This window comes from Melitaea cinxia, chromosome 17, assembly GCF_905220565.1.
Source record: "Melitaea cinxia chromosome 17, ilMelCinx1.1, whole genome shotgun sequence".
Lineage (NCBI taxonomy): Eukaryota > Metazoa > Arthropoda > Insecta > Lepidoptera > Nymphalidae > Melitaea > Melitaea cinxia.
In genome coordinates this window covers 5,568,438-5,590,313 of record NC_059410.1, presented here as the reverse complement: position 1 = coordinate 5,590,313, position 21,876 = coordinate 5,568,438, and the positions used below count along the sequence as shown (strand labels likewise).

Below are 21,876 nucleotides of genomic sequence, written 5' to 3'. Positions count from 1 at the left end.
GGGATAATGCGGAGCGTAACGCAAGGAGTCACACTTTTTCGTGAATGCCGCCGGCATTCATCGATTTATTAGACGTTGTCACGTCAAAAATACAATTGTATTGAAAACCTCCTTTTTTGAAGTCGGTTAAAGAGAACAGAGATGATTCAGGAGATATGACATGAGAATCATAACAGACCTGCGGGTACAAATATAAAGTAGGGTTGGGCTCTATATTACAATTATAAATTTGAAAAGTAAACAGAAAAGCAGACAAACAGAGCAAACAGAGTTTTTAACTATAATTTTATGGTTTTTAAAAATATTTAATAATTATATCTGAAAAACAAAATAAAGACGACAAATACATATATGACAATTTTCAAATAAAATAAAGAGTAATTGTCTTATTATAAAAAGTTGACAAAGTTAAATTCATAAAATATTTTTTAAATTAATTTCCATATGTGCACAAGATATATTTAACAATACAAAACACATTTATGTTTCTAAATATTTACAATTAATAGATAACATAAGAATATTATAGACAAAATTATAATAAATAATAATTAGGTAATAACACACGGACAAGATTAATAAAAACAAAAGACTTGAGACTGCTAATATTTTCTTTCTTTTGGGGCCTTAGCCTTTTTCAAAATTTTATCTTAATGTCAAATTTTGTTAAATCATGCCTATATACAGCAAGGCAAAGAAATAGAAATACATACATAAATAAAATAACATATATTTCTTTTTTGGAAGAGTTAAAATAAAAGCATGTATATTTAATTGAATTTATAATAAAATACTCAATCTTAAATTACTCAAACTAATGTTATTTTGAAATTTACTGTCGCACAACATTCATACCATCATTTTCTTTTAAGTCTCATTTTTTAAGAAAAATAATATTTAAGTAAAAGCTTTTAACTATATAGAATTTAAAATTAATCAATAAGTTATTAATTATTAAAGAACAAAAAAAATAATAGTTTTAACACTATGATAATAGTATTACTTCTTATACCTATTCAGATCAAATTTGAGTAAATTCTAAACATGTTATTCAAATATTGTTTATGGTATGGGTGGTATGAAAAAAATATATATAACTTTTTAATTTTATTATATCCTAAAGAATTACCTCCTTAATTTTATTCTATAATTACAGCTACATACTCTAAGCTATATACACATACATATACAAAGAACAAAAAATTTAATAGTTATATACATGTATATTTAATAATGTGGTATTTTGTATATAGTAATAGTTTGGTAATAATATATGTATATACTAATAATAATGTAATGCTTGTAAATACAATATATATTTGAGATATGACAATAAATAAAAAAAAAACAAACATGTAATATGTATTGTATTAATTATATATATTAACACCAAAAAGCTGATAAATTTTGATTATCCTAGTGACTCTAAAGGGTTTTAGAACTGCTGATCTGAGGTAAATTTATTTAAAAAAAATTCAACAATAAACCCAAGCTACATATACATATTTTGTTAAAAATATTAATAAAATTACAAATTCAGTGATAATATGTATAATCTTTGTAATATAATTTATGTTCTATTCAAGTTATTAAAAAGAAATGTATAATCTAATTATTTACATAATATTAGTATATTTGCTCATGACTCATTAACAATATGGAATATTATCAATGTTGATATAAACAAAAAATTAGTTAAAAAATAATAAAAAGTAATCGATTACTACATTTAGTTAGATACTTAAATTACTTCATTTAACATCTTCATAGTCACCAAAATATTTGTCCAAATGGAATATTATAATTTACAACAGCCTTATTGTCATCACAATATAGTGTTTGAAATTTTTAAATCCTATGCAAGTAAAAATTCTTTCAAACATTGAGGCAATGGTAGTAATTTCACTGAATCCGTTTCATTTTTTACATATTGCAGGATTGCATCTCTACACACATATTGAAGAGATTTCACTAAAAAAAAAAATTAATATAAAGAACAACTATTTTATATATTTTTTGAACATACAAGAATAAGAATAAAGTACACTGAAAAAAAATAGAAGTGTATTAATATTTTAAAATTATAGTGTCAAAAATTTATATTGTATTGATTTAATTGACTAAAGGAATAAAATATAATAGAGCTTTAAACTTACCTCCATAAAGTTGTATAATTTTAACTTGTTTAGTAGTACCATAAACATCGACTACAGCATGAAGTGGACCACTTGTATAAGGTATGGCTTTGGCACAGGGGCCTTGTTCTTCACCATTAATTATAAAATGCATCTCAGCTACATCAGGGTCATCCTTACGAGTTTTAGGACATGGAACAAACATTACTCCGATGCGACTTCCAGCGTCCATTGGTAAAATGCCCTGGCATGTACTTTTTGAAGACAAGCCCTGTGGTCTAAGGAGCATTTTTGAGACACAACCACGAGGAGTTCGAACATTGTGACCCTCTCCGAGTACTGAGGTTCGCGTTTCGCTATCACGACGACTACTAGTGCCTTGATTGACAAGTTCAAATGTACTTATTACATTGTTTTGGGATTTTGATATTGGAAAAATCCATGACATACCCGTGTTAGCGAGATCGGGAAGGGCATATTGTGGAAGACCCTTGTCACCGAGAGCAGCAGTTTGGGGATCGAGAAGCGTAAGGCCAAGTCGCATATGACCGCTCCAACCACGTTCAGTTTTTTCAATTTCGACTAAGAAAATTTCCCCAGGCATCAGGGGCTTTTCGCTGAATGTCAAACCATGGGCAAAACTGGTTTTGCGGAATGCCACTGTATTATCCTCAAAGAGTATAATATTGGAACCATGATAATGATGAAACCGGGATAACATGTTTTGATTTAAAACAAACACATTTGCTACGACTATTAAATCTTTATGACAATGTTTTAATTGCTCACACCGCTAAGAACTTGGTATTTCAGCAATTCACTAGTCACCGCCTAGTTTCACATATTATTTTACGTAAATTTTTTTACGTATTATTTGACAAATAATAGCAATCATTCAACCAAACTAGCTCATTGCCACAGAGTACTATGCATAGAGCATTATATGACATTGACAAGGAACAGAGCTTACATGGAGCTTACAGAGCGGAGAGCACAGATTGGTATATATATATTATATATAATGTAGCTAGGCGGAGAGCACTCAAGAGCAGCAAGAGAAGACCACAGAGTACTTTATTATATATAGGAAAGAGAAGACCTAGGCCGCATTCCACTAAGCATCCGCAACGCCGGTAAAGCCCATTCCACCAAACCAAGCCCTGCAAAATTGCAAAGGCAATGCAATAACTGCAATAAGGTATGTCTTATCTGTAGTTTTGTTTACATAATCTAGGTACCTACGTAAAAAAGAAAAATGGCTGTCATTGGCAAAGTGATCACGCGGCAATTCCGCTTGTCGTTACGCTGTCCGTCAATAAACACAACACAAGGAACTTATTCAATTTTTTGCCCGAAACCAAGCTCCAGCATACACACATTGAATAAAGTACTGAAAAGGATTCAACCTTTATTTCCAAAAGAGTTCTGCACATTTAACAGGTAGCTTAATTTTTTTATCGCAGTCTAGTGATAACACAATTTTTTGCAAATTTGATAAATGAATTTAATCGAACTATTATTTTTTTTATCATCTCCAATAATTATATTAATGTAACAAATCATTTTCATTCATAAATCCGGAAAATGCTCAAACTAAACCAATAGATCAAATCATCGGTTTTTTATTTTTAAACAAATAAGAAATAATATAATAAGAATACACTATCATTTCAACTGTATTATACATTTAACTGAACATTATTTTAATAATTCCTCTTCTAAATTTAGAATTTTTTGATAGCCATTATTGTCAAGAGATTTGATGTGTCACGAAAAAAATTTCAACAAGCTATTTTCATTTTCAACCTTATAATTTTGGTATAAGATTCATAATCAAAACAGCCGACAATGTTTGGGTTTTGTATATAAGAGATACATTCAAGCGATATTTATTCACTTAAATTGAGATGTGAGATGAAATTAAGTGAACGTCTCACATCATTCTGATAAATCAGTTCTGATAAATCCATCAATATGGATAATGGTTTTTTGAGATATATTTTTTCCATTACGTTACTTTTAACTTTGTTTTCTAGACACACAAAAGTCATGGGTGCCTTAAGTCCTTTGGATCCTTCATCTTTTGCGAGACCAGGTAAATTTTAATTTTTTTATACAATATTTTCATGCCGTTTGTAACGTCTTTACAAAATATCCTTGAAATAAAAGCTGAAGCTTAAAATCAGTTGTAAACTTATCTTGTGCCTAAATTTTTATTAACAAATCCAGAAAACTTTATTACATTTTTATATCAAGTATTATATATTTTTTAGAGTTTGCTGTTATAAAGCATGTTGATCTTTTATATAATGTGGACTTTGAAAAGAAAATTTTAAATGGAACATCTGTATTGACCATAGAAGTATTGGACTACATTGAGGAAATGGTAAGACGATTTTTTTTAAATAACTTTTTTTAGTAAGTTTTAATTTATTAAGGAAAGTAGAAACTTTTTTATAGAAATAAAATATAATTCTTGCATATTATAACTGCTCAGAAGTAGAACAAATAGTAATTATAATCTTATTATCCCTTCTCACTATTTCTCATATTACATCAGATGTATCTGAAATAACTATAGATATCTATCTGCTTATCACAATAGTTCCTAAATACTTTAGATAATATTATGGGTATTAATGTAGGGGTATAAAAGCTAGGTATGAATATTGAAGTGCTTTTGATAATGTCTGTCAATCACTTGAATGTTATAAATATTATCACAGATATGACATACTTACATGAATCAAAAAATTATTTTAGTAATATGTTTATATAACAAAATCTGATAATTTGCATATACATGTTGCATTGCATGTTTGTGTTCAATAAACCAGTTTTATAGAGAATGTACTTAAAGCTAACTACATAATTAGTTGCATTTCAATTAGTTACCTAGATACTCTGTATGGTTTCAAATAAATTTGCATTTTAGAGTTCAATCTTAAGAGTATAGTTTATGTTCTAAAGATTGAGTGATTGATTCCTAAAGCCTAAGTAATGACCAACTGCTGGGCATTAGCCTCTTCTCCAAATGCTCACACGTTGCATCTTAAGTTAACTTAAGATTTAGTCCAATTAGTCAACCAATCCATTAAAGCTTTTAATCATTATAAAGTGTCAAAGTATTTTTCGTATTCCTTCTTTCAGATATTGGATACAAGTGATTTAAATATAGAAAAAATTGAAATGAATGATGGCACATCACTTACGTATAAATTAGATGAACCTATTCCTAACTTTGGATCGAAACTAACTATCAATCTACCACAGTCAGCTGCACCTGAACAAAAGTAAGCTAAAATAACTATATTATATAAATTTATTAAATATTTTTTGTTTATTCTTATGAGTAGTCACTAGGAACAGCAACAAATACAGATATAATTATGTTATGTTAGATCATCATACAATAACCAGTTCTGACAGAATATAAGTTTATTTTCGAAAGGAAATTTTATTTATCAGACTGTTATAGCCCTATGTGTTACTCTAAAAAATTAAAGACAGCTTACATTCTAACATTTTTTTTTAAATATTCTTTTAGACAAATCAGTAAGTAAAAAATAGGTTTTTTTTAAGATCAGAAAATACTTTTGATAAAAAATATAAAACCAATACTGAAGACATTTTAAAGAAGAGCTCTAATCAGTACACTTCTATGACACTCGCAGGCTACATATACAAACCCTATGTTTCTAAGTCAACAGATGTTAATTTAGAAGAAAGCCTGTGTGAAAATGTTAATATAGAGCGTTATAGTTCAACTTGCATATGTATGAAGCCAGTGCTGAGTTTGTCTTCACAAATACTACATTGCAATATGTGAGAGTTTTCTTGTAAAAAAGAAACAATTATAAAGTGTAGTCTCATTGTTAGATAATTTGAAAAATAATATTTGTATACAACAATATTTGTGATAATAGAACACTGGTAGATATCTAAAAACTATATTTATTTTATAATTTATATGTATATATATATATATATATATATATATATATATATATATATATATATATATATATATATATATATATATATATATATATATATATATAGATTTGATAACAAGTTACCTAAGAATTAATCAAGAATATAAAGTTCTAGGTCAAATTGAAACTTTCTCCATGTGTATTGAGTAAGAGAACTCATTATCTTATAGTTCACGTTTTTTGTAGTGTAATAATTTATAAACAACGTAGATTTAAATTATATGCATAATAATTAGGTTATTTTAATAATTTTGCTCACTTGTATTTAAAAAAAGTTTTATATATTGCATCTATCACAATATAAGTTTATATTTTAGTTATAAAGGCTATATACAGGTTTTCATATTAACTTTAAACGAAATAAACAATAATTTGTATATTAATGTGTAAAAAAAATTATTTAACCAGTTTCATAAAAATTACATCCAATTATTTATAAAGTAATATTAAAAGGAGGTATAGTCCACATATATTTTTTTGTTTATTTTTTATTTATTTTGTCTAGGTTGCAAATTAAAATTAAGTATAGCACAGTACCATCGGCTACAGCACTGCAGTGGTTGGATCCCAACCAAACTTCAGGGAAAAAATATCCCTATATGTTCAGTCAATGTCAGGTAACTAAAGAAAACATTAAATTTATATTAAATTATTAACAATTGTTGAATAAAAAGCAGAGAGAAGTATGTTAGCTATTTATAGTATATTTCTAGCTTTTAATTTCATTAAACTTTTTGTCTGTTTTTGAACTAGTAATACTGATTATAAAAATAAAAACAAATATCTGATAAAATTTTATCTCAAGTAAGCAAAGAAAGATGTAGATAGATATATACATACTGGCCGTATATCTTTATAAGTTGTTGTAAGTAAAATGTATAATGTCATAGTAAAGTTTAAAAGAGCTATTTTTATAGAGTTATGTTTTATGACAGAAATTAATTGAACGTGAACGTGAATCCGAGATGTAAACTTTATTGTATTAATACAATAAAGTTTACATCTCGGATTCACGTTCTAAATTAGTAAGAAGAAGTTGAGACTAATAAAATATGCGTAGTTTTATATAATAGTACCTTTCTACTACATACTATGTATTATTGTTTATTTGCAAGACTTATATGTTTTAGCCTGTGCACGCTCGTTCCATCCTACCATGCCAAGACACACCTGCGGTTAAATTCACATATGAAGCCGAAGTCAGTGCTCCTGAAGAATTTACTGTACTTATGAGTGCTATTCGTGGGGAGAGTAAGGGAAATAAAACTACTTTCAGCCAGCCCGTACCAATACCATCCTATCTTTTGGCCTTAGCAGTTGGTGTACTTGAGTCTAGAAGGCTAGGACCTAGGTGTGTAAAATAATCACTTTGGTTTCTCCGTAATTCCGCGATAAATATTAAAGAATAAAATATAAAAAGGGCATTAACATCCCGGTGTAGGGTGTAAACACATTAATTAAAAATGAAAAATGTAAAGAGTAGATCGTTACGCCCTAGCCGCAAAATAACATCTCTGAACTCCCGAATCCTCAGTCAACTACGACCAAAGCACATGCAACGACGTCGAAATATCGGGACCTTCTAAATATTAATCGCAATAAGTTTCATAGAATCCAAAGTGTTATTAGTTATTATTCTCAAATGTTAAAATAGAAAAATAAAAAAATGTAATGTTTTAACTATAATACTTATTATATCAGGTGCTCATTTGAGTTGAGTTGGGTTTAAGGTTATAGGTATTGTTAAAAAATATGCTATGGCCGGTATGGAGCAGTAAATATATGAGTAAATCCAGTGTATTAAAACTCAATTCAATCACTCTACTACTGTGAGTATCACTCTATATAAGTAGTTATATAGTTATGAAGAATACTTTAATATAACTGAAGTGTAATAGACTTAGTTTTTCACTCAGCGCGGAAAACTTAAGAATAAATAGAAACTAAATAAAACTAAAATTTTCAGATCTCATGTATGGTCTGAAAAAGCAGAAATTGAGCAAAGTGCCTGGGAGTTTGCAGAAACTGAAAAGTATTTACAAGCGGCAGAGAGACTGTGTGGGCCATATCAGTGGACGCAATATGATTTACTTGTGTTACCTCCCTCCTTCCCCTATGGTGGAATGGAAAATCCATGTCTGACATTTGTTACCCCAACTTTATTGGTAAGCGGTATATTAAAATATTTTTCTTTAATAAATAAGAAATATTAGTACTATTCATTATAACTTCTTTCTGTTATCAGTTATTATAAAGTCTTTAACATATGAAAACAAGAAATTTTTGCACACAAAAATACCTATACACCATATTTTTATTGAATAATATAAGGCTCAACAACAAATCATTTTATTATTACAGCCAAATATCCAACTCAAAATAGTGTATAAAAATTGATATTGTTTTTAAAGAAGGATTCATTCATGTAAATCTTAATAGTTAAAATGATTGCTAATGAAGAATAATTAGATTAATTATTCTTATCAGAATATTGAATAATAAATAAACTTATCTCCCATTTTCAGATTTATGTTTATCTTGATCTTAATAAGTACAGTTTTATTACACATTTCCTATTAAAAACGTTATCTTAAATCAGAAGTGAATTCAATTTCAATTAATTTTGTTTTATGATTTTAATTCTTTTTTAAATTATTTGCACATTTTGCTAAACAATATCAAAAATTTTAAATGTGAATAAGCTAACGTAAAAACAAATTGTGAATGGCTAACATTATTCTATTGTTTTTACATTTAGGCAATTTGCTACACATGTTTAATTTAAATACTGGATATCCAAACAGATTTTTATTGTTCTAATGTGAGAGCTTACATATATCATACTGGTATAGAATGTAACTGATACAGATAAAGACAGAACCAAATAGAATATTGGCTTTATTCAACAATAAAATAAGACATAGTAAATAATTAGGTATTGATATTTTGACAGAATAATACTAATGATAATGTCATAGTATTATCTAATATTATAAAGAAGGTAATTAAATAGCATGTAACCTTCATGCTTAACAAGGAGATCATATCATTCACCCCCCCTTTATGAAGAGACGTAATCTTGAAAGTGGGCTGGAGGTCTGCGTTCTCGAACAGAGCGACGAACTTGTATACTCTCCACTTCTGGGCTAGCAGGTGGAGCTTCGTTAGAAGGGACCTCCTCCATTTCTAATTGCTCTTCGTCGTCAGACGAGTCATCATCAACGGCCTGTGGTAGTGGCGCTAAGGACCTATTAGAGACTGTCGTCTCTCGTCCATCCGCTAATCGAACGTAAGAATATTCAGGATTGCTTTGTAACAGCTGTACCTCTTCTACAGCCGGATCATATTTGGAACTCCTTACGTTCTTCTTCATATAAACAGGTCCGGGTGAATGAAGCCAAGTTGGTAAAGATTGGCCGTTTATCGAGCGACGAGGATGGTTGAACATACGCTCATGTGGCGTTGCATTCGTTCCCGTACATAAGAGGGATCTTTTGGAATGTAGCGCTGGCAGCAAAGCTTTCTCCCAGTTAGCAACGTCTTCGTTATTCGATCTGAGATGTAATTGAATTGTTCGCCACAGCGTACCATTTAGTCTCTCAACCAAACCGTTTCCTTGGGGATTGTAAGGGGTGGTGCGACTACAAGATGTTCCCAGTGAGGTTAAGAAATGTCTTATTTCATCCGATAAAAATGAACTTCCTCTATCGGAATGGATATAAGCCGGAGTACCAAACGTGGAAAATAAATCTTTAAGGCAATTTATGATCGTTCCGGATGTCATATCCTTACAGGCATACGCAAACGGAAAACGACTATATTCATCGATTATTGTTAAAATGTATCGGTTTTGAGTATTAGATGGAATCGGCCCTTTAAAATCTAAGTTTAGTCTTTCGAAAGGTGCAGTTGCCTTTATCAGATGCCCTTGGTGTTTCATATAACGAGGTTTGATTTCAGCACAGATAGGGCATGCTGCCGTCATTCTTTTCACTTCTTCGATGGAATATGGTAGGTTCTTTGATCTGACCCAATGAACCATACGTGTAATTCCAGGATGGCAAAGAGATCGGTGTAGTTCAACAAGTTTGGAGCTATTAGACAAAGTATTTATGTGCATGCAGACTCGAGAGAGCGCATCGGCAGCAAAGTTCTGTTTTCCGGGTCGATAAACAATGTCGTATTTAAAACAAGACAATTCTAGGCGCCATCTCTCGATCTTTTCGTTCTTGATCTTATTAGAGTGTGTTTGGTTGAACATAAATGCAACAGACTGTTGATCAGTTATGAGTAGAAAGTGTCTTCCAATCAAGAAGTGTCTCCATTTGCGTAAAGCTTCAACTATAGCGCAAGCCTCTTTCTCAATAGAAGGTTGTCTTTTCTCAGAATCGTTAAGCGATCGTGAGAAGAACGCTACGGGACGCCCTTTCTGTGACAGCGTTGCTGCGATTGCGAAGTCAGAGGCGTCAGTTTCAACAGAAAATATCTCTTTGTCGTCTATTCCAGCCAAGGCTGATTTAGAAATGTCAATCTTTAGATTGTTAAAAGAGTTAATAGCCTCTTCAGATAAAGGAAATGTAGCTTCGATCAGAGGTCTGATTTTGGCAGAAAAGTTGTTGACCCACTTTGAATAATGAGCGAATAGTCCAAGTGCTCTTTTCAAAGTAGTTGTATCAGATGGGATAGGAAGATTCGTCAATGGTTCCAATCGAGATTTGTCAGGTTTGATAACGTTATGATGGATGGTATAGCCGAGAAGATTTATGGATTCTGATTCAAAAGTGCATTTACTCATATTTAGAGTGAGTTTGTATTTTTCAGTAGCTTTCATGAATTTGCGAAGGTTATCATCATGATCCTGCTTATCTTTTCCGCATACAGTTACATCGTCTAAGTAAGCATATGTACCTTTCAGTTTTTCCGAATCAATGATATACTGTAAGGTTCGCTGGAAAGCCGCTATACCATTTGTGACTCCAAATGGTATTCGTGTGAATTGGTAGAGATTCCCGCACGCTTCGAAAGCGGTGTATACCTTCTCCTTTTGAAGAATTGGAACTTGGTGATAAGCACTTTTGAGGTCGATTTGGCTATAAATATTGTATTTAGCAACTTGAGTTATGATAGAATCGATGTTAGGTAAAGGATATGCATCTAGTTCCGTAAATCTATTTATAGTTTGAGAATAGTCTATGACAAGACGCTTCCGATGATAGCCATCACTAGTAACGAGTACTTGTGCCCTCCAAGGCGAGATACTGGGTTCGATAACCTTGTCTTTAAGTAAGTTGCTTATTTCGTTAGATATAAATTCTTGATCTTCTTGAGAATGCCGTCTGGAGCGAATAGCTATAGGTTTTATATTTGGTGAAAGATTGGTAAAAACTGAAGCTGGTGGGACAGATGCCTCCATTACATTGCAAACTTTCAAGGGCCTTTTGTCTCCCCCGAATTGAAGTTCAAATGATGAGTGTTTTCCTAATATATCATGCCCAATGATAACGTCAGCACACAGATCGCCAACAATGAGCAGAGGTTGATGCTGGTATATATGTTCACCAATCTGAATTGTAGCGTAGCATAGTCCCTCGACATATGATATATTGTTAAGAGATGCTAAAGTTATCGCTTGTCGACAGGGCTTTCGTTTAAGGTTCATGGTTAGAGCAGTATTCTTATCGATAAAGCTGATTGAACTTCCGGTGTCGAGTAGCGCATCTGCTTGATAGTTGTTCAAGGTAATAGGAATGGTAGCTTTGCGTAGGCTTGATGGAGCAGCAGCGGATATAATTGACAAATGAGAATCGATAAGTTGGGGTTGAGTAACGTCGTCATTGTCTGTGGTAATAACATTTACTGTACGTTGACCTGGTCTTGAACTACGGCAAACGGTTGCAAAATGTCCTTTTTTGGAGCAAAGTTGACATTGGGCATTATTAGCGGGGCACTTGATCCTTTGATGAACATTGCCACCGCAGAAAAAGCATCGGCGGTCACTTTGCGTAGGGCGACTGTATTGAAAATTTTGAGTTCTTGTTGCTGCTAAATTGAGCTTTGGTTGCGGTGCTTGAGTTTCAGAGATTGCATTAACAGGGACAGCAGACGTTGATGGAGATGATACTGTAAGTAATCGTGAAGTATTTTCAGCAGTTTCTAAAGATATTGCCAGATTCAATGTTTCTTCCAGAGACATAGTCGATTTTTCTAGCAGCCTTTCTCTTATTTTCTGTGACAATATTCCGGCAATGAACGTACCACATACGGTTTCGTTTTGATGTTCATTAGCAGTAACAGCTTTGAAGTGACATTCACGAGCAAGAATGGCAAGAGATCTCGAATATTCAGCTAACGTTTCGCCAGGCTGTTGCTTTCTAGTAGCAAGGCGATGCCGAGCCAAGGTAATATTTTTTCGTTTCTCGTAGGTGGTACTGAGAGTTGTCATGGCATCGACGTACGTGGTGCAAGCTTGAATGAAATTAAATATTGATGGCGAGATATGGTTTACAAGGAGTTTGTACTTAAGGGCATCGTCAGCCGAAGCGGCTTCCTGTGCGATAAAATTTTCAAATGAGTACTTCCAATGAATCCATTTCAGCAGGCCTAGCATGCGCGCCACGACAAAATTTTGTCTACCCCTTTTCTCGTATTATCTCTCTATGTCTACAGTAGCTAACATGCGTGCACGCGATACTCTTCTCGTTACGTCAAGAAGAGATAATCATTAAATTTTAGTGATCTGTGATATTTATCTCTACGGAAGCTAACATGACATCGTAATTTTGTCGAATTTTGTCGTTTTAGGAAGAGAAACTTCTCGTCTTCAATATTATCGACGAGAAAGACGATAAATAAAAAATAAATAAAACCGGGTGCCTATTTTTTGTATACCATGGCGTTTCCCTATTATAATTATATAATTTCGGTATACGAAGAGCGGGAAATGCGAAAAGTCGAGTGAAGTGTGCCATATAATGACACAAAAAACGTATTTGCGCCCTGTTGCTTCTTATTCTAAATAATAATAATAATAATACTTTATTTCAGACCAAAGTATAAGTCCATATTGGGTTAGTACAACAAGACAAGACAACATTCAGAATAAAAAACAAAACAAAATTATATTAAAAAAATCAATAACTAAAAATAAAATTAAATAGAATAAAAGTAAAATCAATAATCAAAAAAAAAAAAATCAAAAATTCAAAAAATTTTAAAAATTAAAAAAAAAAAAAAAGAAAATGCGTGATAGAATTACAATTATCTAATGTGCGACAAGATATAAAGCACAACACGAGCATATTGTTTTACATATATAATTAAATTCATTTACTTACGCCGTTTTATTTTCCATATTAGATTTTTTAAATTAGATATACACTTTTTATCTTAGCCAAAAGGCCGAGAACATTGTTAAATAAAACATCTGTCACTCGTTTGAAATTGGTCAATAACCTTGTAAATTCAACTTTACGACATAAGAAATAAGAATGATATTCAGTTGTGATTATGGTTGATAATGTTTCTCTACTCGACAAGGCGAAGTCTTCGGAAGAGAATTTTGTCTCTCGTAGTGCGCATGTTAGGGTAATCGAGAAAATACTCGATGTAGACATTATCTCTCTCTCTCGTCAAGAGATATCTCGTTGTATGCATGCTAGGCCGGCAGGTCTGAGCCGGCCATTGCGGGTTCCACGTCAAAACGTTCGGGACGTAGATACCGCGATATTGAGGAAGACTTTTCCTTTTCGTCAGGCATAGCGAGCACAATATCAGCAAAACACAAAATTATTGTTGAATAAATTGATACAGATAAAGACAGAACCAAATAGAATATTGGCTTTATTCAACAATAAAATAAGACATAGTAAATAATTAGGTATTGATATTTTGACAGAATAATACTAATGATAATGTCATAGTATTATCTAATATTATAAAGAAGGTAATTAAATAGCATGTAACCTTCATGCTTAACAAGGAGATCATATCAGTAACCTTCTATAAATATTTGATTTATATGTATATATCAAGATTAATAGTACTCTTTTTTTCACAGGCCGGTGATAGGAGTCAAGCAAATGTTATAGTTCATGAAATAATGCACAGCTGGACTGGCAATCTTGTGACAAATAGAAACTTTGAACATTTCTGGCTCAATGAGGGTTTTACTGTATTTCTTGAAAGGAAGGTGGCAGCATCTCTTATTGAAGATCAGACTGAAGCTAAAAAAAGTAGAGATTTTGAAAGCATACTTGGTCTACAGGAACTAAATGAAACTGTGAGTTAATTTTTTTTATGTTGCTTTGATATCGCTATTATGATTAACCCTATTTAGGTCTATTTAAGATGCTATTATAATCTCCAATATTTATATTTTTTTACTTATGTTATTTTGTAGGTAATGTTTCAACTTCCTTAATGTCTTTGGTCTATGTCAGTTGTATAATAAATAAGAAACATCATGTTTGTTGCGTTGCTCTCTAAATAAATTTCATATCTTTGTAGTACTTTCTGGCTGTGTGTTGTTTCTCAGTGTAAATATTTTATTTTACATAATTTCTCACAAACATTTTGTAGGTTATTAGTACCCTCGGTGAAGACAATCCATTGACACGTCTAGTTCCAGACTTGAACAACACACATCCAGATGATTCATTCTCTCGAGTTCCATATGAGAAAGGTTCCCTGTTCCTACGCTACCTCGAAGACCTAATAGGAGGTCCAGGTATTAACTTTTACCATATTCATAATTGTAGATACACGATGAACTCGGTGACAATAATGCGTTAACAAAATTAGTTGTGAATCTCAATGGAGTACATCCAGATGATGCTTTTTCAACTGTTCCTTATGAAAAGGGATCGCTATTTTTAAGATATCTCGAAGATTTGCTTGGAGGGCACGGTATGGTATACTGGGTATACACACACTTTATTATAAAAATGTTTAAAGCTGATACTTACCTGGATGAAGAAATGTATTGTATTGTTGTGTGGGCTCGGTTTTCCGCATTTAGACACAAAGGTGGTCCGTTATGCGTGGAAGAAATGTATTATGTTTAAACTTAGATTTTTAAATTGGGTTTTATAAAAATTATAGTAGTAGAAGATGTAATATTTTTTAATTATTAAATGAAGAAAATTTTGTTTTATTGTGTTATTTCTGTTCTCATTTCTATATTGTTTGATTTTATTGACTTCTTGGATGAAATAAACGTTTTATTATTATTATAATAACTACGTGAACAGATTTAACCCCAATATATTATTATTTGTATTTGTTGAGAGTTTAGTATTTGTAAAAACAATTTGACACTGGCTAGATTTTAGATTATTAGTACAACTATAATTTTGTACTTATAAAATAATCAATTATAAATTCATGTTCTTACTTATACTATTTCTGTGAATAACTATGACAAATGATCAATTACTTAAAATTAATAATGATGATTTCAGCAAAACATTATAATTCATTCAACTTAGATATATAATCTAAACTTATTTTTGACCTGAATTATTTACATATTCTTTTTCTTTATACAGAGGTTTTTGACGATTTCCTCCGTTCATATCTCAACCATTTCCAAAGACAGTCAATAGATACAGACCAATTTAAAGACTACCTTCTAAACTATTTTAAGGATAATGAAAATCTATCTAAAGTAGACTGGGATACTTGGCTCTTTAAGAATGGCATGCCACCGATAATACCTGAGTAAGTTGACAATTTTTCACACTTTTACACAAATTTTTATAGTCATTTTAATTTATTTTATACTGCCAATTAAATTTTAATTAAATATCTGTACATAGGTATAGAAATGTTTATTAATCTCACGCATTTTTGTCCACAGCTATGACACATCAATGACGAAATCTGTTAATTCTCTTTTAGCAAAAATAAATGAACCTACTGCCTCTTTTTCTCCAGACGACGTTAAGACTTTCTCTTCCCACCAAATAATAAACCTTTTACAGTCAATTATAGACCAAGATCCATTGCCACCCGGTAAACTAAATGATCTTGGTGTTGCTTATAATATAAATAATAGTCGAAACACAGAAATCACATACAGATGGTTGAGACTTTGTATAAGAAGTAAGGACAAAACTAAATTAAACGACGTCTTCACATTTTTAAACAATCAAGGGCGTATGAAATATGTACGTCCAATTTACAGGGACCTTTATGCTTGGGAAGAGGTCAGGGACCAAGCTATTGAAAATTTCCTTAAAAACGAACCTTATATGATGCATGTGACTGCTTACACGCTAAGAAAGGATTTACATCTCAGTGAATAATTTTAATATTAAACTATTGTTGTATTTTATGTCATATAAGATATTTATTTTAAAATAATATTTGTATGTCGAAATGCATATATGAATTATGAGACTTTGATTTATATTATGTTAATGTAAATAAATTTATGTATTCAACGTTCAATAAATTTTGTTTATTACTATTATTACATTATTAATTTTTACTATTCTGGTATTTTTTTAATTAAATAACGCCATAAAATACCTTAATCTAAGGGCCTGTTTCGCCTGTTGTGGATAACGCTATTTGACGGACGATATCCAACAGATAGAAGTTTTTGACGTATCACTCTTTTTCACCATTGAATTGTACTATATTTATGAGATATTTCTATTTGCACCTGCCGTTAAAGTTTAATCGTAACTTTTTCTATCGTAATCTCGTAATCGTAACTTCTTTACAGGATAACCTTTATCCACAACTGGTGAAGGCAAACAGGCCCTAAGAATAAGTCCTATATCCTTGCACACTCACAATCTAGAACATGGCTCGGGCATTAGGGACCTGCTTTACCTCAATTAATTATCTACAAGTTTCAGGTCCATATTTGCGAATAGGTACAGTGAAGATCGAAGGTGAAAAAAGAATCGTTATTTTTTTTATCTGTTGTATATCGTCATCCATCAAATAGTGCCGCTTTGGTCCCATCCACAACTGGTGAAACAGGCCCTTAAGGTTAAACAAGTCGCTCATCTTTCCATACAAACGTAGAACAGTAACTACTACAATGTTTGACCTTGACCATTCAATATTAAGGCTAATATCAATTGATCTCGTCATTATCTACGTATGTATGTACCTAAAACCGTAAAAAGGAAACATTTAAAAAATACAAGTACACATACTTTCATATTTCAAAACTGATTTTAGTTCAATTTTGGGCGAAAATAAATCGTATATGGAGAAAGAAAGCTCTAAAATAAAGCCCGTACGTATTTAGTTTAGTGATTCAAAAGTGGAAATAAATTTACTTTGAAAATATACATTGAATAGTATTTTTACAATAACTGTTTTGCTAAAAGTCTATTCACATTTTTTTGCATTATCGTTTTAGGAATGACTTGGGAATGACTCGTTGTGCGTTTCATCCTACGTGCGTGGAGACTGGAGTGGGAGGGAAGGATAGAGCTGCGCGCCATCTGCACGCATTATCATTAAACAATTCGACATTAATATAATCTACTACAACTAATATAATATACAACTAATATAATATACAACTAATATAATCTACTACAACTAATATAATCGACAACTAATATAATCTACTACAACTAATAAAATCGACAACTAATATACTCGTAAAAAGTAAAGGATAAATAATGGGTATTGTGAGTTGTCCCTAAGAGATAGTCATATACCATCGCGGATTTTTTGTAGATCATTTTAAGGTGTACAATACTGTAGTACATTATTTTTATCCATCTCATAGGGTTCAGCCAGCGTTTGCAATGTAGGCGCAAAAAAATATGTTTATTTACGACATCACAATAGATTCCTCGAAAATTGTAGTGATGACTAGTGCGTTTGTTAATTTTTTTCGTCTACTTACGTTGTATTACTTGTCGGTGTAATTGAAGTCGGTTTTTTTCGTTTGCGAGCAAACACAATTATACTATGAAAGTGATGGCTCATATTTCAAAAGTATCTTGAAAAGAAATAGGTAAATAGGTATTCTAGAATGAGCCGCGCTGCTGCCGATGCGCGCTTTATACCTACATAATATACCTACCTACCATTGCGCCTCAAGCTATGTTTTCTTTCAATTTTATTGTCATTGGTGTGTAAAAAAAGATAGAAGAAGATAAAAGAAGTGTTAATAAAAGAAAATGAAAAAATGAAATCTCAAGTAAGCAAAGTTTTGTATTATGGGTTATAGGTTACCATGTAGCGAACGAGGGGAGATCCCATGACTCGGAACTCACGAGAGTCATAGTGGTGGCGATTTTACCACCGCGCTACGGAGGTCATACGAGGGGATCGTGCACGCATTTGCTAGCTGGTCATATGTATGTGTAGTACCTACTACATGGACGCGCGCGATATTTTCTCACTGCTCTTCTCCGAGTCTTTCCCGTTCGCACACTATGTCAGGTGAGATAGCATTCATTTAGGCCTCGCCTCCCAATGATTTCACGCCGTTGACTTGTTGAACCTTAATCTAGTTCCACCCTTGAGGGCTTGAGAAGGTCTAACAATAAGCTTAATTAAACTAATAGAAACACTAGTTTATATTAGGTATATTGGCTGTACAATGTAAAGAAAGGTAAGCTCAGCAATAAGAAAAGCACTAATACCAGTCGTTTGCTAGCGATTTAGCAAATCTAATTTTTTTTATAGTATACAATATTATTAAAAATGAGAAGATATGTCCCTATGCATGATTAATTGAATTAGAATACTAGTTTATTGTCTATATATGCCTCTCTTATGTAGGTAAATCTTTAATTACACTTGGATTTATGAAGAGACAAAATATTTTAATAAATAATTATTAACTTTGTTTAATTCGTTTGTAAGAAGTGAATACTGTACTGTTGTGTGTAATCCATTTTATTAAATTCATAAATATAGACTAAAAAAGAAAAACTCTACTTAAATTGTCAAAGTCAAAATAAGAAACAGGCAACTGTCATTTTTGTGTTATGAATTTCTAACCTTTAAATTATAATATTCCAAAATAAAGCTAAAAATAACATAACATTACCGATACAATACCGATATAACCAAAGTTAAGACTATGTCTGCCGCTAAAAGAGTCCAGGTATGTATAGTTTAGTGACTTATTTATAGTTTTTAGTACTACTTCCAGTAATGTTAAAACTAATTAACTTTTAGCAATGGGCAACTTTTGCGCGTACTTGGCACATTTTCGATTGTAAGTGGCAGGATCCTTACCAATCCGCCGAAGTTATAAAGAAATATTTATTGGGAATGCATAAACCTATTTACCATCCAATGAACGATTGTGGAGATGTTGTAGTCTGTATAAACAGTAGAGAGATCGCGCTTCGAGGTAACGACTGGCGTCAACGGGCATATTTTCATCACACTGGGTATCCCGGTGGTGCAACGTGGACCTTAGCATGGGAAGTCCACAATAAAGATCCAACTATGGTAAGTTCATTGACAAAAATCTTAAGAGTACCCTTTAATTTGAACATTGGAGTTCAGACATTATAATATTAATTAATAATATTTTTTATTTTACGTTTTAGATAATTAAAAAGGCAGTATACAGAGCTATGAGGGGTAATCTACAAAGACGTCACACCATGCAACGTCTCCTAATTTACCCTGGAGAAGAAATACCTGAAGATGTTGTACAAAATGTTACAAATCAAATTCGTCAGCTCCGTTTAGTACCAACTAGATTAGATCATATTTCTGAGGAAGAAGTTAAGAAATTCCCGAAAGTCATGGACTATCCTACAGACTATGTGCTTAAATAATTTTATTATTATGTTTTATATAAAATTAGTTTGTAAATAAAGATAGTAGTTAACATAATTAGTTTTATTATGTCTCGATTTTTTAGTATACAACTAGGCAAATAAGCTCACCTAATGTTCAGCAATTACTACTGACTATAGACGTCTCCAACATAAAACAGTATTACTTAGCTTTGATCTCCTGTAAAAGATGTTTTCTGCTGTGCATAACGATAGTTAAACTAAACAGACTGGCAACCTATAGTGGTTTAACTGTATGTAGTTTTCAATGGAATACTGGTACTTTTTACATCTTTTTTCTTTCATGCCATTTACTAATTATTAGCATAACAATGAATTAAGTCCACGAATAAAATTTCTCAGATTATTTTTAGATCCTGTTTAAAAAAAAACTTAGCAGTGGCCCCATGCAGTGGTGATGTAAAATCCCGTCTCGAGATTTACCTTTGTCAATAAAGAAGGAAATTAAATAACTTGAACTTATTAATTTTATTTTTTTTTTCAAACAAAATAAATAGGAGTACTTAAATTACATGACAAGCTTTTACTAATATTTAAAGCTGGGGAGTTTGTTTGTTTGAACGCGCTAATCTCGGCAACTACTGATCTGATTTGAAAAATTCTTTCAGTGCTAGATAGCCATTTTATCGAGGAAGGCTATAGGTTATATATCATCACGCTAAGACTTATTTTTAAACTTTTTTAAAGTTAGCGTTAGCCCAAAGTAACTATTCCATGTGGAAAATGTTCCGGGCAGAAGCTAGTATCATATATTAATATGTATATTATTAATACAAACTCTTCAGCTTTATATTATTAGTATAGATGAAGTTTACAAGGAAAATATTTTTTTTAGTCTTTTAGAATAAGTAAATAGTATAATTAGTGCATTTAGAATAAAAGATTGTATATAAAGTTTTTATGTTAAATTTATTTAATGTAAAATTTTCATTCATTTTACGTTTTAGTACTTAAATCCACTTGATCAACAGGAGAGGGGATGAACTCAATGCCATCAGAAGTAAAACGGGGCACAAATTGAAAAGACCGTGGCGTAAATTCAACGAATCTTCTTTGCTTTTCAGAAATATCTTCTTTATTTTCTGCAACTTGAACAATTTCGGGTTTCATCATATCTGAAATAACTTTTCTGTTTGGGGAAACATTTTGGACGTCTTCGTTTGGTGAAATTTCTTCTTGGATAAATTCAGATTCAACGTTAATTTGTAAAATTTCTTCTTGGCTGTCTTCGGGTTCGTTGATAATCAATAAAACCGTTTCTTGACCGTTTCCTATATCATCGTTGATTGATGAATCTGCTTCTTTGTTATCTTCGGGTGCATCGCTATTTGGTGGAATTGCTTCTTGTCCATCCTCAGATCCATCATTATTTGGTACAACTTCGTCTTCTTCATCATTTTTATTACTTAGAATTTGATGTATTATTTTTAAGGCACTTAAAACATCATTAGGCGTTATTTTTCCATTTTCAACATCAGAGCCAACTTTGAAATTTGCGAGTTGAGAAAGTAATTCTCGTAGAAATTTTGAATTCATGTCTTTTTTTGGCTTGTTAAGAGGCAAAGAATCAGGCGTAGGTTTCCAATGTCGAAAACTAATATGGGAGGCATCATCCTCCGCAGACTGTCTAATGAGTGGCAGAGCGGAGGTAGCGACGATGAGTGTAATCGTAACGATAAACTTCATTTTGTCTGTAAAAATAAAATATTGAATAATCCCTGGAAAAAAAATCGTTTACTTATATGGGAAAGTTCTCAAATAAGATAGAAAATCAAAATAAAGTAAAATGTTCACTTAAATAAGTGGCTAAAATTGTTTACTTTTACCTTACAAAAGTTTATCCTGCTGTATGTCAAGGCTCTAGGCGATAATAAAATAAATTAAACTTTTCCTACTATATACGGGTATAACGAAAGTAAGTACATTATCTTTTATAGCAGGTAAAAC

General features: G+C 31.6%; 4 protein-coding genes across 5 annotated transcripts; 2 read left to right on the top strand and 2 right to left on the bottom strand.

Annotated features, from left to right (window-relative positions):
• Positions 1–1,561: 1,561 nt before the first annotated feature.
• LOC123661726 (neuralized-like protein 2) lies at positions 1,562–3,059 on the bottom strand. The gene is made up of 2 exons (XM_045596672.1): positions 2,157–3,059; positions 1,562–1,971 (listed from the first exon to the last, which is right to left on the bottom strand). Exons 1-2 carry the CDS (start codon positions 2,854–2,856, stop codon positions 1,856–1,858), a joined length of 816 nt encoding a protein of 271 aa, XP_045452628.1. The 5' UTR covers positions 2,857–3,059; the 3' UTR covers positions 1,562–1,855.
• A 331-nt stretch (positions 3,060–3,390) lies between these two features.
• On the top strand, positions 3,391–16,601 carry LOC123661353 (leukotriene A-4 hydrolase). Its single transcript, XM_045596323.1, is given in 12 exon segments — positions 3,391–3,575; positions 4,172–4,230; positions 4,409–4,521; positions 5,286–5,428; positions 6,636–6,747; positions 7,261–7,481; positions 8,097–8,295; positions 14,187–14,408; positions 14,708–14,884; positions 14,887–15,034; positions 15,676–15,847; positions 15,987–16,601. Coding segments are annotated over 12 exon segments (2,199 nt in total). The 3' UTR covers positions 16,435–16,601.
• A 2,459-nt stretch (positions 16,602–19,060) lies between these two features.
• On the top strand, positions 19,061–19,961 carry LOC123661376 (39S ribosomal protein L13, mitochondrial). Its single transcript, XM_045596342.1, has 3 exons — positions 19,061–19,220; positions 19,295–19,573; positions 19,675–19,961. Exons 1-3 carry the CDS (start codon positions 19,197–19,199, stop codon positions 19,906–19,908), a joined length of 537 nt encoding a protein of 178 aa, XP_045452298.1. The 5' UTR covers positions 19,061–19,196; the 3' UTR covers positions 19,909–19,961.
• Positions 19,962–20,820: 859 nt separating this feature from the next.
• Positions 20,821–21,876, bottom strand: LOC123661723. Of its 2 annotated transcripts, none has more exons than XM_045596670.1 (2): positions 21,756–21,876; positions 20,821–21,647 (listed from the first exon to the last, which is right to left on the bottom strand). In XM_045596670.1, the coding sequence occupies exon 2, from the start codon at positions 21,613–21,615 to the stop codon at positions 20,866–20,868; it is 750 nt and encodes a 249-aa protein (XP_045452626.1). In that variant the 5' UTR covers positions 21,616–21,647; positions 21,756–21,876; the 3' UTR covers positions 20,821–20,865. The 2 variants fall into 2 exon arrangements, with proteins under 2 accessions (XP_045452626.1, XP_045452625.1); XM_045596669.1 differs by having other exon boundaries at positions 20,821–21,620.